The 13,572-nt window shown below is 55.8% G+C and overlaps 1 protein-coding gene across 1 annotated transcript in view; it reads left to right on the top strand.

Annotated features, from left to right (window-relative positions):
* The first annotated feature begins 418 nt into the window (after nt 1–418).
* LOC119094466 (protein expanded-like) overlaps nt 419–13,572 on the top strand; it is a 29,971-nt gene continuing 16,817 nt past the window's right edge. The window contains exons 1-4 of the mRNA XM_037217523.1: nt 419–532; nt 3,112–3,211; nt 6,033–6,112; nt 11,714–11,793. Of these exons, the coding sequence (XP_037073418.1) occupies nt 419–532; nt 3,112–3,211; nt 6,033–6,112; nt 11,714–11,793 (374 nt within the window). The remainder of the gene's footprint in view (nt 533–3,111; nt 3,212–6,032; nt 6,113–11,713; nt 11,794–13,572) is intronic.

Below are 13,572 nucleotides of genomic sequence, written 5' to 3'. Positions count from 1 at the left end.
CAGGATCGTAAATCGATAAACTGGTGCAGACCGACGCGCCACATCGCCGTAAGATCTCACTAGCTGCGCTGTGACCGCCGCCGGTTAGCCAGGAGTCGCCAGTGGGTGGCGCGGGCGCGGGCGGCGGCGCCTCTCAGCGGTGACGCCTCTCAGTGGTGACGGCTGCCGTCCGTCCCGGGCGTTGATGGCCGCGCCTCTCAGCGGTGACGCCTCTCAACGGTGACGGCCTTCGTCCGTCCCGGGCGCGGGCAGTGGCGCCTCTCAGGGGTGACGGCTGCCGCCCGTCCCGGGCGCGAGCGGCGGCGCCTCTCAGCGGTGACATCGCTCAGCGGTGACGGCTGCCGTCCATCCTCCGCAGGGTGTGCTCCGGCGGCGGCGGCTGCTATGAGCCGGCCGGGCCGGGCCCGGCTCCTCTGTCATGCGCCGGCCGTCCGTCTCGCTGGTCGCCTCCTGCGCTGAGCCGCTCTCCAGCTGCCGCAAGTACGTGGCCGTCCGGCTGCTGACCCAGCAGCGACTCTACTTCACTATCGACGTGAGTACCAGCTCGGTGCCGTCCAGCCGCACGCACGAACACGTCCAGCCGCACGAACATGACGTTACGGCATTGCCGGACGATAGGCGGACTATTTCTGCGTGTGCCCGTAGAGCCAACGAGCAGGTACGAGGCGCAGTTTGTTGGGAAGTTTTCATGGCAGTTTCGCTTCTCGTCAGGGCACTGGCGCCCGAACACTGCATGTGTTTCCTACCGTATGCAGTAAATTTGGCAATATGCGCACATCCTTGTGCTAGGTTCAGACGCTATCGAATGTCATGCTTGTCGAAATGTTTTGTAGTTTCCCGTGCGATTCCAGTGACCTGGCCTGTTTTCCGCGCTTGCCTGAAACTGTTTATCATTTATTCAGTAACATGTGCGTGTCCAGACTTAGGGCATATGGTTCCTGATGCATTTTCATTTAGGAAGCTGAACAGACATACCAGCTTCTGTGCATGTTGTGTTTGCATACCCGTGTCGGTGTGCAGACACCTACAGCGGAGGTGGCACCGGTCCTTGTTGGCCGCCTCAGCTGTGATCCGAAGCTGGCGCGTGGGATCAAAGAAGAGACGACCCTTTGTCCTGAGCGCTGAAAGCTGCGGGGGACGACTGTGGCAAGAACCACAGCCGAGCCAAACGCGACACGTGCCGCACGTGGCCACGTCCTGCTGTCGGAGATGCCGCTGCGGCGCGAGACAGCCGAGCCAGACGCGACACGTGCCGCACGTGGCCACGTCTTGCTGTCGGAGATGCTGCTGTGGCTCAAGACGTGTCGGTCGACTGCGGCGGCTGGGATGTGACCCTCCACCGAGGCATGCCGGAGGAGCCAGCTGTTTGCAGTGACCCGGACTGAGGTCACCGCCGTCAGGCGGCGTCGCTCCGGCCTGGTCAGCCCTAGTCGGCCCGAGCACACACGCTCAGTGACCTGGGCTGAGGCCACCGCCAGCAGGCGGCGTCGCTCCGGCCCGGTCAGCCCTAGTCGGCCCGAGCACACACGCTCAGTGACGTGGGCTGAGGCCACCGCCAGCAGGCGGCGTCGCTCCGGCCCGGTCAGCCCTAGTCGGCCCGGGCACACACACTCAGTGACCCGGGCTAAGGTCACCGCCAGCAGGCGGCGTCGCTCCGGTCCGGTCAACCCTAGTCGGCCCGAGCACACACACTCAGTGACGTGTGCTGGGGTCACCGCCGTCACGCGGCGCTGCCGGGTCCGGTCAGCCCCAGTTAGCCCGGGTACATACGCTCAGTGACCTGGCCTGGGGTCACCGCCGTCACGCGGCGCTGCCGGGTCCGGTCAGCCCCAGTTAGCCCGGGTACACACGCTCAGTGACCTGGCCTGGGGTCACCGCCGTCACGCGGCGTCGCCCCCGTCTGGCCAGCCCTTGTCAGCCCCGGTGACACGGGGGTAAGGATCCAGATTGCCACCAATAATTCGTTGGCAGAGAGCGGGGCTTGAACGACGGCTTAAGTTGGAGCCGACTCCGAAATCGACCAAATATTCTTTTATCCAAGGTGGAATCGATTCCTTTGAAATCTATGTAAGACTTAGTTGGTGTTGGGCGATGCGTGTCGGCTGAAATCTGTGATTAAAAGTAAAGCTAATTGATACGTTTTTCTCTTATCGATCAAATGCACGTCCAACGAAAACTTTTACGTAGCCTTAAAACCTTATGTACGCCGAGCTCTTTCCACCAGATTCAGCTCCATCCCAAATCAATTCCGTAAGCGCAACACATATACGCGAATTGGAATCGGAGAAGACTCGAATTAATGACTCTGTTGTGCTGTGTTTCTCGGAGTCAGAGTAGGAACCAATCACATGCCTCGCGAGTCTGAATGTGAATCGATTCGAAATGAAAGGCGTGAGTCATGAAAGGCAGCATCAGCCACAAATCAGAACCAGCAGGCATGTTTCGTCAGTCACCGACGAGACATTTGTCTACAGTGCAGACCAGTCTGCGTGCCGTCACTTCCCTGCGCGTTGCGACTGTCCGCGGGATTGTCAACAATCACAAGGCCACTGGGGCTGACCTGATGCGCCGTACGCCTTCCCTGTGCTTCCCAAGTCAGTCTTGTACGCAGGCACGGCTTCAGCATTTAACCAGTGATATATGCCCGGTCAAACAAACGCGTGGGGCACTGTAGGTGCTGGCGAAGACTCGGCCAGTAGCCCTGTCTGCTGCCGGCGCCGGCCACGTCAGCGCGGTGGGGGCAGCGCTGGTGCCGCAGCGGCTTGAACCGGCGCAGCGCTGCGCCAGACTGCCCGGCCGCCGGCCGCCGGGCGCCGGGAGCCGCGCGCGGGCGCGTGCGAGCGCAGGCAGCGGGGCCAGGTGTTCATGGCTGGACGCATCACACGGCCGACCGACTCTGCGCTGAGACCGAGGATCGGTCACGCGTCAGCTAGCCCGCCGCCTGGCTGACGAACGAACACGCCAGCCTGTCCTGCCGCCCGAACCACCTGCGTTTCAGGCCTCCGCACGGAACGCTGCTCCTGTGCAACTAGGTTACTCTGTGTCCCTCTGCATTTGAGTCTACCGTGCGATAATGCGCCCGTCTAATCCCCGTGGGCCTGTCTGTTCCAGCCGAAGTGCAAGCTGTGTGAGCTGTATTCATCCGTAGCCGAGCAGATGTGTCTCCAGGGCATGCAGGACCCGGACCTGTTCGGACTCGCCGTGATCTTAGGTGAGCTCGCCGGCCGGCTGGTCAGTGCACCGTCACCCAAACGTCTGCCGCCGGGGTCAGCGGCGCCGCCCGCGCGTGCGCTGCGCGTCGGGCGGCTCTTGTGTCGCGGCCGCCCAACCGCGCCACGGTAGGTGAGGTACTCTCTCAGAGTGGCTCGGATGACAGATGCGCGCGGCCAAGTGAGGCGCGCCACCTGTCACCTGTGCCGTCACGGGCGGCTGCGGGCGGCACTCTGGCGTGACGGAGGATCAGTCCCGGTCGGTGGGGCTGCCGACAGGGCGGGGCCACTTGACGCTGGCAGGGCACGGCCCCCGAGGCCGACAGGGCAGGGCCACTTGACGCGAGCAGGGCACGGCCACCCGAGGCCGACAGGGCAGGGCCACTTGACGCGAGCAGGGCAGGGCCACCCGAGGCCGACAGGGCAGGGCCACCTGACGCTGGCAGGGTACGGCCACGTGACACCGACAGAGAAGAGGCCACGTGACACCGACAGGGTAGGGCCACCTAACACCGACAGAGGAGGGGCTACCGAGGCCGACAGAGCAGGGCCACCTAACACCAACAGAGGAGAGGCTACCGAGGCCGACGGAGCAGGGCCACCTAACACCGACAGAGGAGGGGCTACCGAGGCTGACGGAGCAGGGCCGCCTTACACCGACAGAGGAGGGGCTACCGAGGCCGACGGAGCAGGGCCCGCCTGACGCTGACAGAGGAGAGGCTACCGAGGCCGACGGAGCAGGGCCACCTAACACCGACAGAGGAGGGGCTACCGAGGCTGACGGAGCAGGGCCACCTAACACCGACAGAGGAGGGGCTACCGAGGCTGACGGAGCAGGGCCGCCTTACACCGACAGAGGACGGGCTACCGAGGCCGACGGAGCAGGGCCGCCTGACGCCGACAGAGGAGAGGTCGCCCTAGACTAGACAGGGCAGGGCCGCCTGAAGCGGATATGGTAGGGCCACCTAACGTCAACAGAGGAGAGGCCTCTCGAGATAGACGCGTTCGCCACAAATAATATTTGTAACGAGTTACTGGTGTTGTAGTTTGTATAATGGAGGTCGACCTAGCCTAGTGCGGGGGCTGTCCTTTTGTCTCGCCTTCCACTGCTCGTGAGCAAATGGCAGTGGAGACTCGAGTCCGGGTATGCATCACATTGGACGCGCGAGCCCAATTCCTGTGCAATTAAGATACGCCCATTCGCTCACAAGAATGGCCTGACTAGTCTTGGCTGATGCATTTTGAACTACACTTCACCGCTTCCAACAGATTGTGGTAGAGTTTGGACAAATGTGCGACACTTCAAGCTTACCCTGACCTTTTGAGGATTCTCTTCGCTCCCCGTCCTGTGGCACATGTCATCCGACCACCGTCAGCCGCTACGCGTCATCTCCCATGCAACGAGGAGTCGTGTGCGAATTGGGACCATTCGAGACCGAGACGCACGGCACGGCGGGTGCCGTGCGTCCCTGGGATGTGGGCGGCATCTCTGGGATGTGGCCAGTCACGTTGAGCCTGAACGGAACCACTCCTTACGTACTCCGCTGATGTCACGCAACAGCAACATAACATCGCCACAGTAACCTGCGGCGATCTTCACCCGGCGGGCCATGGGCACTGACTGGTGTCTTTCGAACTCGCCGCCAACCGTTCCCCATGGTCTGTTGACCTCACAGGTGTTGAGCTGTGAATGGTGCAGGCATCAGGTCATTGCAGCACGAGGGCCTGTTCGCTCGGTAAGCTGTGTGCGGTCACATTGCTGTGCGGCACCTCGTGTCAGGATCGTGCCCGTTGCTGGGATTTAGAAGAGGCGGCTGGGGCCGCACCGTTGCATGCCTCCCCGCGATTGGTGACGCGCAGTAGGTCTTCTGGTCCTCGTTCCGAAGTCGCCGGCCGGCGGCGCTGCCGCCCTGTCGCAGCCAGGCCGAACTTATCTCAAAACCTGAGTAATTGAAATTAATTGCCAGTACTGCATTTAATTATCTGTGCTTTGAAGAGTATCCAGTTTGTGGATTTATCTTTGGCTCTAAGATTTTATAGTGCTGTGAGATGTGGGGCATGATAAGTATTATAGTGAATTTAGACGACCCCCTTACAATAGCCATATACCTGATATTCGTTAAGCTGCATTTTTGTATGAACTTTTGGTTCAGCGCCTTGTCCACAGAATAAAATATTCCAGTATCTAATGGACACCAGATGCTAGCCAGAGTTGCCAGCGCGTTTTTCTCTCCAGCACACACGTGATCACATGACACACATTTCTCACACTGTGACCGAACAGATTTCAATAGATCACAGGCCGTAGGATGCACTAGCCTTGTGCAGATAAACACTACATTTTTCTCTAGGATGAAATATTTTTAGTTGGATTTGCTTAGATTTTAGCCACACAAAACTTTACCTGTCTCTGTCTGTACAAAGTTAGTGCATTTTATCACCTTTGGGTTACTGCGATTTGTGGCGTCGGGCCGGCGCAGGTGGCTGGCGTCAGCGCCACTGGGACTGGTGTGATCGCTCGCGGAGCGGTATCTGGAGACGAACCGGATCCTTGTGAAGACAGCGGCATACTCTCCCCCACCGTGTGGACACGTGGGTGCCGTAGGTGTGCCTGTGGCGGCGTCGGGTCGGCGCAGGTGGCTGGCGTCAGCGCCACTGGGACTGGTATAATGACCCCCGGAGCGGTGTCTGGACACAAACAGGATCCGCTTGAAGACAGTGGCCTGCTCTCTCCGACCGCATGGACACGTGGATCGGAGTGGTAGCTTGATGTGGTGTGGAGCTATGGTTCCAGAAGACTCATCCGTTTAACTTATTTTTCAGACGGCGAGTATGTGTTTGTGGACCCAGAGAACAAGATTGGGAAGTACGCACCGAAAGCGTGGAAGACGTCACAATCTGATGTAAGCAAAATCATGGCGCGCCACTCGACTGTCATTGACGAACACCTCCTTTGAGTGCAGTGTGCATCACAAAGCGGATATCTCCAACGAACTTCGGTTGGAATTTGGTTTCCACACAAATACATGACAGCCACCAATGATAAAGCGTCGAGCTGGCTCTTGCAATCTTTGTTGCAAAGTTCGTCGTTCCTTTTTCTTCGCTCGTGGTCCGTCGTTCATGACGAAATGCGCGGCTTTTTGGTAAAACTTTGGGCATTTTATCGCCACATGGCCGGTTGTGCCTGTTGGTTAGACACTCCAGCTCGTTCCCAATGCATGTGCAGCGCGGACGGGTTCTGCCGTTGCACCTGGTTACTGTAAACAAAAAGACCGTCGAATTTATGATCAGCCGAGCCGTGCTGGACGGCGTAGAACACGTTTTGGTGCTGCATCAAACGCAAAGCTTCTGTTGAAAGTAAGTGCCGTTGACATGGCCCGGCGCGGCATTACGCATTACTGCTGAGAGTATGGCGCCGCGGGTAAGGGGACGCTGAAAGCCCGGCGTTCTCAAGAAAGGTCACTTGCCGAGGTGGTTTGGGGGGGGGGGGACGCCGACGCGCTGGCCGTGGTGGAGATGGCGAGGAGGGTGTGGGATGGGTGCCGGCGCGCTGGCCGTGGTAGGGATGGCATGGGAGGAACACCACGCTGGCCGTGGTGGAGATGGTGTGGGAGGGACGCCGACGCACTGGCCGTGATGGAGGCGGTGTGGGAGGGACGCCGGCGCGCTGGCCGTGGTAGGGGTGACATGGGAGGAACACCGCACTGGCCGTGATGGAGGCGGTGTGGGAGGGACGCCGGCGCGCTGGCCGTGGTAGGGGTGGCATAGGAGGAACACCGCGCTGGCCGTGATGGAGGCGGTGTGGGAGGGACGCCGGCGCGCTGGCCGCTGAGCTCTGCCGCCAGGTCCGCGGCGGTCACGTGACCGGGCGGAACAGCCGCCGTGAGACTGGTTCGGGTACCGCACAGCGAGCCCAGGCGGCTGCACAAACTCCACATAACCCTGTGCCGTTTCTCCACCGTCCGGACGGGGAGGACGGCCGGCGCCGGACCCTCACATTGCGGGGAGATGATAGCGTTCATCTTACAGGCATGAGAAGCTTCGGTGGCACTCAGAAACGCCGATGTCCCTGGCCGCCGATCTTACCACATGGTAGTGCTTGATTTTCACAATATTTTCCTGTAAAATTGTGTGAATTAAGCCGTTTACGATCACTCGATCATGAAGCATTTAAACATGTTCACATCTGAGAGCTTGGGACATGGTTAACACAATATTTCCTCCCTACGAATCAGTTAGTTTCATTTTTGCCACCTGTCTGACCGGAGATATAAGCAATGTGTTAGTCCGTCGGGTGCGTTCAGCGAAAAACATGACGAATGTTGTAATCACACATGTTAACAGCATTCATGTAAGTCATAACCTGCCCCTGCCTATGCAAGGTTTTGTTGGCATCTGCCATTTTTAGTCTGTGAAAGGCTTCACGCCTATTTGATTGACTTACTACCTGGCAAGTCATAATGAAACAATGATCATGCCCATTCTCTAACTGTGCGCCTAGCGGCCATGGCATTAATTTGTCTGGCAACGCAACAACGACCAGTTCCGGCCCAGTGTTCCGACCAAACAATGCCAGCAATGCCAGCCGATTACAGTTGCGGTTAATATGCGCTGTCCTGTATGACTGGATGGCATGCTCGAGTTCAGGCGACCCATACACCGTCCAAATCTGGCTCGATATTCCAACCAACGATTCCATATGCATTCCAGAAATCGCGGTGGCGAATTTCTAAGTGCCATGTATGGGTGTGCTATTCGCCCCCCCCCCCCCCCAAGTGGAGGCCGTTGCCGTGGTTTTAGGCCATGCCTGATCAGTGATTGTCGGCATCGACTGATCTCTGAATAACGTCACCCGGAAAGCCGTGCCTTTCAAATTTTTGTCCTCTAATGACAAAAGTGATAAGATAACAGCCTGACTATATTAGATATCTACGGTTTGGCATTCAAGCAGCGCTCAACAAGGAAAAACAATCGGAGATATTCCTGATACAATAGCTATGCTCATATTCTTCGGTTGGGCGTCGTGTCGAGGCCGGTGAGAAAGCAACAGATACTTTCGTGCTGAATTGGGATTCGGTCAAGATCAAAGGAGCGTGACTTAATGCGGGAGCTTAGAGCTGAAGCCGCGGCGGAATCCCTCCGCACAATCAATGCCAGGTATCCACAGCAGCCCCAGCAGCCACAGCATACACAGCATCCATGGCACCACAGCACAAACGGCATCCACAGCACATGCAGCGTCAGGAGCATCCACAGCACACGCAGCATCCACGGCATCCAAAGCATCCATATCTCACACAGCATCCGCAACACCCTCAGCATAAGCAGCATTCACAGCACACGCAGAAGCCACAGCAGTCACAGCATCCACAGCACACGCAGCATCCACAGCATCCACAGCTCCACAGCATCCACAGCATTCACAGCGGCCGCAACAAACGCAGCACCATAGCAACCACAGCAGCCTACGAGTCCACCAGCCACTGCAGACATTTATCCAGCTGCGCTCGCTGAGAGCCCGATTTGCCAGCGTATGATTGGACCTGCTCATGATGACACCAGTCGGAATAGCAGAGACGCCCTTTCTCGCCCAGATGCTGCGCATGACACTACGCGACATCCGGTGGTAGAAGGACGCTGCTCTGCTCCCACCGCGTCCCACCAGGCGGTCTGCTCATCTCCCACCGCGTCCCACCAGGCCGTCCGCTCTGCGCTTACCGCATCCCACCAGGCGGTCCGCTCAGCTCCTATTGTATCCCACCGGTGTAACGCCTCGTGTTAAGAATGCCGTCCAATGCGACGCCTCGTGTTAAGCCGGCCCGCTCCAGTGCCGTCCACTGTGACGCCTCGTGTTAAGCCGGCCCACTCCAGTGCCGTCCACTGTGACGCCTCGTGTTAAGCCGACCCGCTCCAGTGCCGTCCAATGCGACGCCTCGTGTTAAGCCGGCCCACTCCAGTGCCGTCCAATGCGACGCCTCGTGTTAAGCCGGCCCGCTCCAGTGCCGTCCACTGTGACGCCTCGTGTTAAGCCGACCCGCTCCAGTGCCGTCGAACGTGACACCTCGTGTTAAGCCGACCCGCTCCAGTGCCGTCTAACGTGACACCTCGTGTTAAGAGTGCCGTCCAATGCGACGCCTCGTGTTAAGCCGGCCCACTCCAGTGCCGTCCACTGTGACACCTCGTGTTAAGCCGGCCCACTCCAGTGCCGTCCACTGTGACGCCTCGTGTTAAGCCGGCCCACTCCAGTGCCGTCCGCTGTGGCGCCTCGTGTTAAGCCGGCCCGCTCCAGTGCCGTCCGCTGTGGCGCCTCGTGTTAAGCCGGCCCACTCCAGTGCCGTCCACTGTGGCGCCTCGTGTTAAGCCGGCCCACTCCAGTGCCGTCCACTGTGGCGCCTCGTGTTAAGCCGGCCCACTCCAGTGCCGTCCGCTGTGGCGCCTCGTGTTAAGCCGGCCCGTTCCAGTGCCGTCCACCGTGAAGCCTCACTCACAGCTTGCCGACGCCGTGGTCTGTATGGCAGACAGGCTGGTTAGGTGACGGTTCGAGGTCACACTCCCAGCAGCCGTGCTGCCGTCCCGTTTGAGCGGTGTGCAGTTGTCGCCCCCCCCCCCCGCAACAGATGCTTATGTTTGATCTGTCCAGACAGCTTCCCTAGAACGGAAGGGGCTGGGTGCATATAGGTGGTTGCCACCCTGGGACGAGGGCGGGCGAGGCCCCTTAGGAAGCCGCGCCGAGATCAGGAGTACAGCTTATCATCAGAGTGTTTGTGCGGTATGCACTTCAAGGCAGTCTGTGCAGGACACCTGCCGTTGAAGGACATGTTCAACGTTTATGTGGGGTTTTGAACTGAAATGGCCGTCTTGAAGACTTTTTGGTGCAGTTAACAGCCCTGCCATTCTTGAGACCAAAATCCCCTTAGTTTCTGAGCTGCACGCCCGTGAAAATGGGGAGAGTATTTCGGGGAGAGTATCCCAAAGTCATTTTAGTCACAGCAATCTGCCAATTATTTGACCACCTGCGACGACCAGGGATGTTGTTGCTTCAATGACGGTTCATACGTTGATCCGGGGTGAATGGCGTGAGTCACAAGGCCTCCCGCGTCAGAGAGAGGACTAAGGTGAAATGGTGTATCCCTCTAAGGGGCTTCGGATCGGCTAGGGGATCGCGCAACAACGACGATCGCAAAATGATGTTTCCGAATTTCATTCAAAATCAAGCCGTAAGGTTCAAAGATTACACAGCGGGAATAATTTTTTGCAACTTTGTAGTTGTCTTCTGGACAGCTTAACACCTACAACAGCACGAAAATTGAAGATTTTAGCTTTACTCTTTCAGTTTCACCACCAGATTCGAGGACCATTTCGCGGTGCTGTACAGGCCAGTCTGTTATTATTATCATCAATCTAAAAATCGCATAAGTGAAATATACACCCGGAATATCTATAAATGTACAATTGCATGTCCAAAAGCGTTCAAAGGTTCTTCTTTCAAATGCATCATCATTTGCGTCCACCTGTTGGCTAAAGCCTAGTGTTGGCCGCGGGGCCGACGGCGAGCGGCCTGTGGAGAATACAACGTCTGGTGTCGAGGTTTTCGTTGCTAAGATATGCAGGTGCCCTTGCTCAAAATTGCGTTACATAGTTTGCATGACTAATCACGATTTTGGTTGAATGTGGAGCATATCCAGATAAAAATGACTTGGCCATGCTAATACAAATTTTTGAACCATTTGCTCTTTAAGCTATATTTGTGGGTTCTTGAAATCCTTGCACAACCCAGACAAAAATTTCAACACAGTTTCTGCGCTCTATATCGGATTAAAAAGTGTCCGCTGAACTATTTTCAAATGAAAAGTGCCATGGATTTATTTCATGTTGTCATTTAACACATGACGTTTTCAGTTTATTGACTATATAAACTTCAGGCAGAATTGATCTCGCGGTAGCGCCCGGCATCCATTTCAGTTGTAAAAGGTACAAATGTGTAAGATTTATATATATATATATATATATATATAAAGATATATACAAAAATATGCATATATATATATATATATATATATATATATATGTGTGTGTGTGTAGTCTACGAACAACATGCTTAAAAACATGCTTCCACTAACGCCATATCCGACATTTTTTGGGGGGAGGGGGGTTGGAGGGCCCTTTTACTATTGCGCTCCTGCGGGGGGGGGGATGGCGGAAAGGGGTATGGTGTTCTGTGATCTGTAGCGCTGCTGGCCGCGGTCAGACAGTTGGGTATCCTCTGCTCCATTGTTTTAAATAAACAGATCATGCATTGGGTTGCGATGCATTGGATTGCGACTTGCACATCTGTGATGATACCCAACCAGCCTAATGCACTTTTCAACACCAGCCACAGCTACACTGCGCCGGATGTTGCTGCTGTCCTGCATTGTTCGGAGGAGGGAGGGAACTAAATGATGCGACCGCATGGTGGACTTTGTCGCGTTCGGAATAAATATTCCCATCAATATATTTTTCAGGGTCTAGACGCCTCAAACCAGCCCCTACTTCAGTTCAGCCTACGGGTCAAGTTCTACGTGGAGTGTCACCTCCTTCTCAGGTGAGTGACATGGAGGCGACGCGTAGTTTTAGCTCGCGGTTTGCGGTTTGAGTGCGAACGAGCATTGTCTTGATCCGCTTTTGCTTGCTGTGATCATGAACTAAGGTAGATTAGTGTATTTCAAAACTTGTTTGCTTAAGGTCCGGGTCTAGTTCTCTGAATGCACCTTCCTTTCCTCGATGCATCGGTTTGTGAGGTTGCGTTGTCAACGCCATGTACATGTCACGGTGCGACGGAGTACTCCTAATTTCTCTGGGGAAAGAACTGTTCTTGAGCCCCTGCCCGGTAGGGTGAGCTCAGATTTGTTTATATTGCACCTATTGTCCAAAGCGCGAAGAGGCTGTGCATTGCGATGCGTGGTAACACAACCCAAATTAAAGGCAGTATCATACCACATTCTTTCAAATTATGCAGTCCAACTCCCAATGTATTGATAACTATTTTGTGGAAGGAAACCAATTTTTAAAAAAAATCAGAGGCTTGAAATAACAGTCAAGTCGAAGGCAGTGAAAAACCCATATCTTGAATTCTCAGAGAGACGACGGCGATCAGGATGTAGTCTGTGAGAACACATAGTCTGAATGACGAGTGAGGCTGACGGACTCCTGACGATCATGTTGTCTTCCACTTTGTGCAAAGAAATACTTAAAGCGGAACCCAACTTGATGTTGCACACGCCATAAACACGCGTGTGAAAAAAGTTAGAGCCTTACAGAAAAAAATTGAGCTCATTATGTGGCCAGCTGCAGCATACCGGTATCATTCATGTGGTATCTTTTGCTGTTAAAGACGTGGTCGCCTACCTTTCTTGTGGCTGTTGCTCCTCCTCTACTTTTTAATAGTCGTACGGTTTGGCTTTTACTCGAGTCGGTGTGAGGCTTGAACCTCATCGATATGCGTTGTGAAAGCGTCGTATTTGGATTTGAATTCAGTATCGCGCTTCCATTTACTTCGCATTCTTCGACTTACTTTAAAGCCAATTCGAATTTCATTTGTGAGTATCAAGATATTTACATGTACGGCTGTACAGCCAAGCTTCTTATTCAGCCCCATGCATGTCATTAGGAAGTCTTCATTGCGGGTCACAAATTTACCAGGTCACAGTCGGGTTATGCAGCGAGCGGTTGAGGAAGAACAACTGATGAAGCGCGATGACGCTTAACTAAGGCCTAGGCCAGACAAATGCTTGCTCTCGACGGCAGTGGGTGCATCCTCATGTTCATCCCTACGCGTTATATGCCTGCGACACCAGGGGACATCGAATTTATAGGTGTGGAAACTAATGCGCAGATGAACGAAGTAAAACAGTTTATTTCATGACATCTAAAAAAACGCGCTTGTTACGTTTTCAAACGCCTTCTTGCATCTGATGTTCCTGTCGAGATACGGCAATGTTCTCACCCACACCGAATCGGCTAGTGCGCGGTGACTGCGGCGAGTTTGCGCTGCGCCGCGCGCCGCCACCGGGCGGCACCAACGACACCCAACCGGAAGTGCTTCACTTCCGGTCGGGAAGTGAGTCGGCCGGTTGGCGGGCGGCGCCAGAGTCGCTGTGGGTCAGCCTCCCGTCCCGCGTGGCGCGTGGTGGGCAGGAGCATTAGACCGCGGAAGGCCGTTGGTGTCTGGAACGGCAGCACGAGATCAACTTGAGTGAGAGAAAGAGACGCGGCATCGAGTCTTATCTCATGTCGTGGAGCTTCGTGGAGCTTGTCAGCAGAACCAGTCGATCAAATTTGTGCATTGCGCATCACCTTGCACTAGCACTTCTTAGAGCGTCTT

The sequence above is a fragment of the Pollicipes pollicipes genome, unplaced genomic scaffold (genome assembly GCF_011947565.3).
Source record: "Pollicipes pollicipes isolate AB1234 unplaced genomic scaffold, Ppol_2.1 Scaffold_4002;HRSCAF=4701_pilon_pilon_pilon, whole genome shotgun sequence".
Taxonomy (NCBI): Eukaryota; Metazoa; Arthropoda; class Thecostraca; order Pollicipedomorpha; family Pollicipedidae; genus Pollicipes; species Pollicipes pollicipes.
The sequence above is the reverse complement of the archived record's forward strand: the minus strand, read 5'-3'. Positions and strand labels throughout refer to the sequence as shown.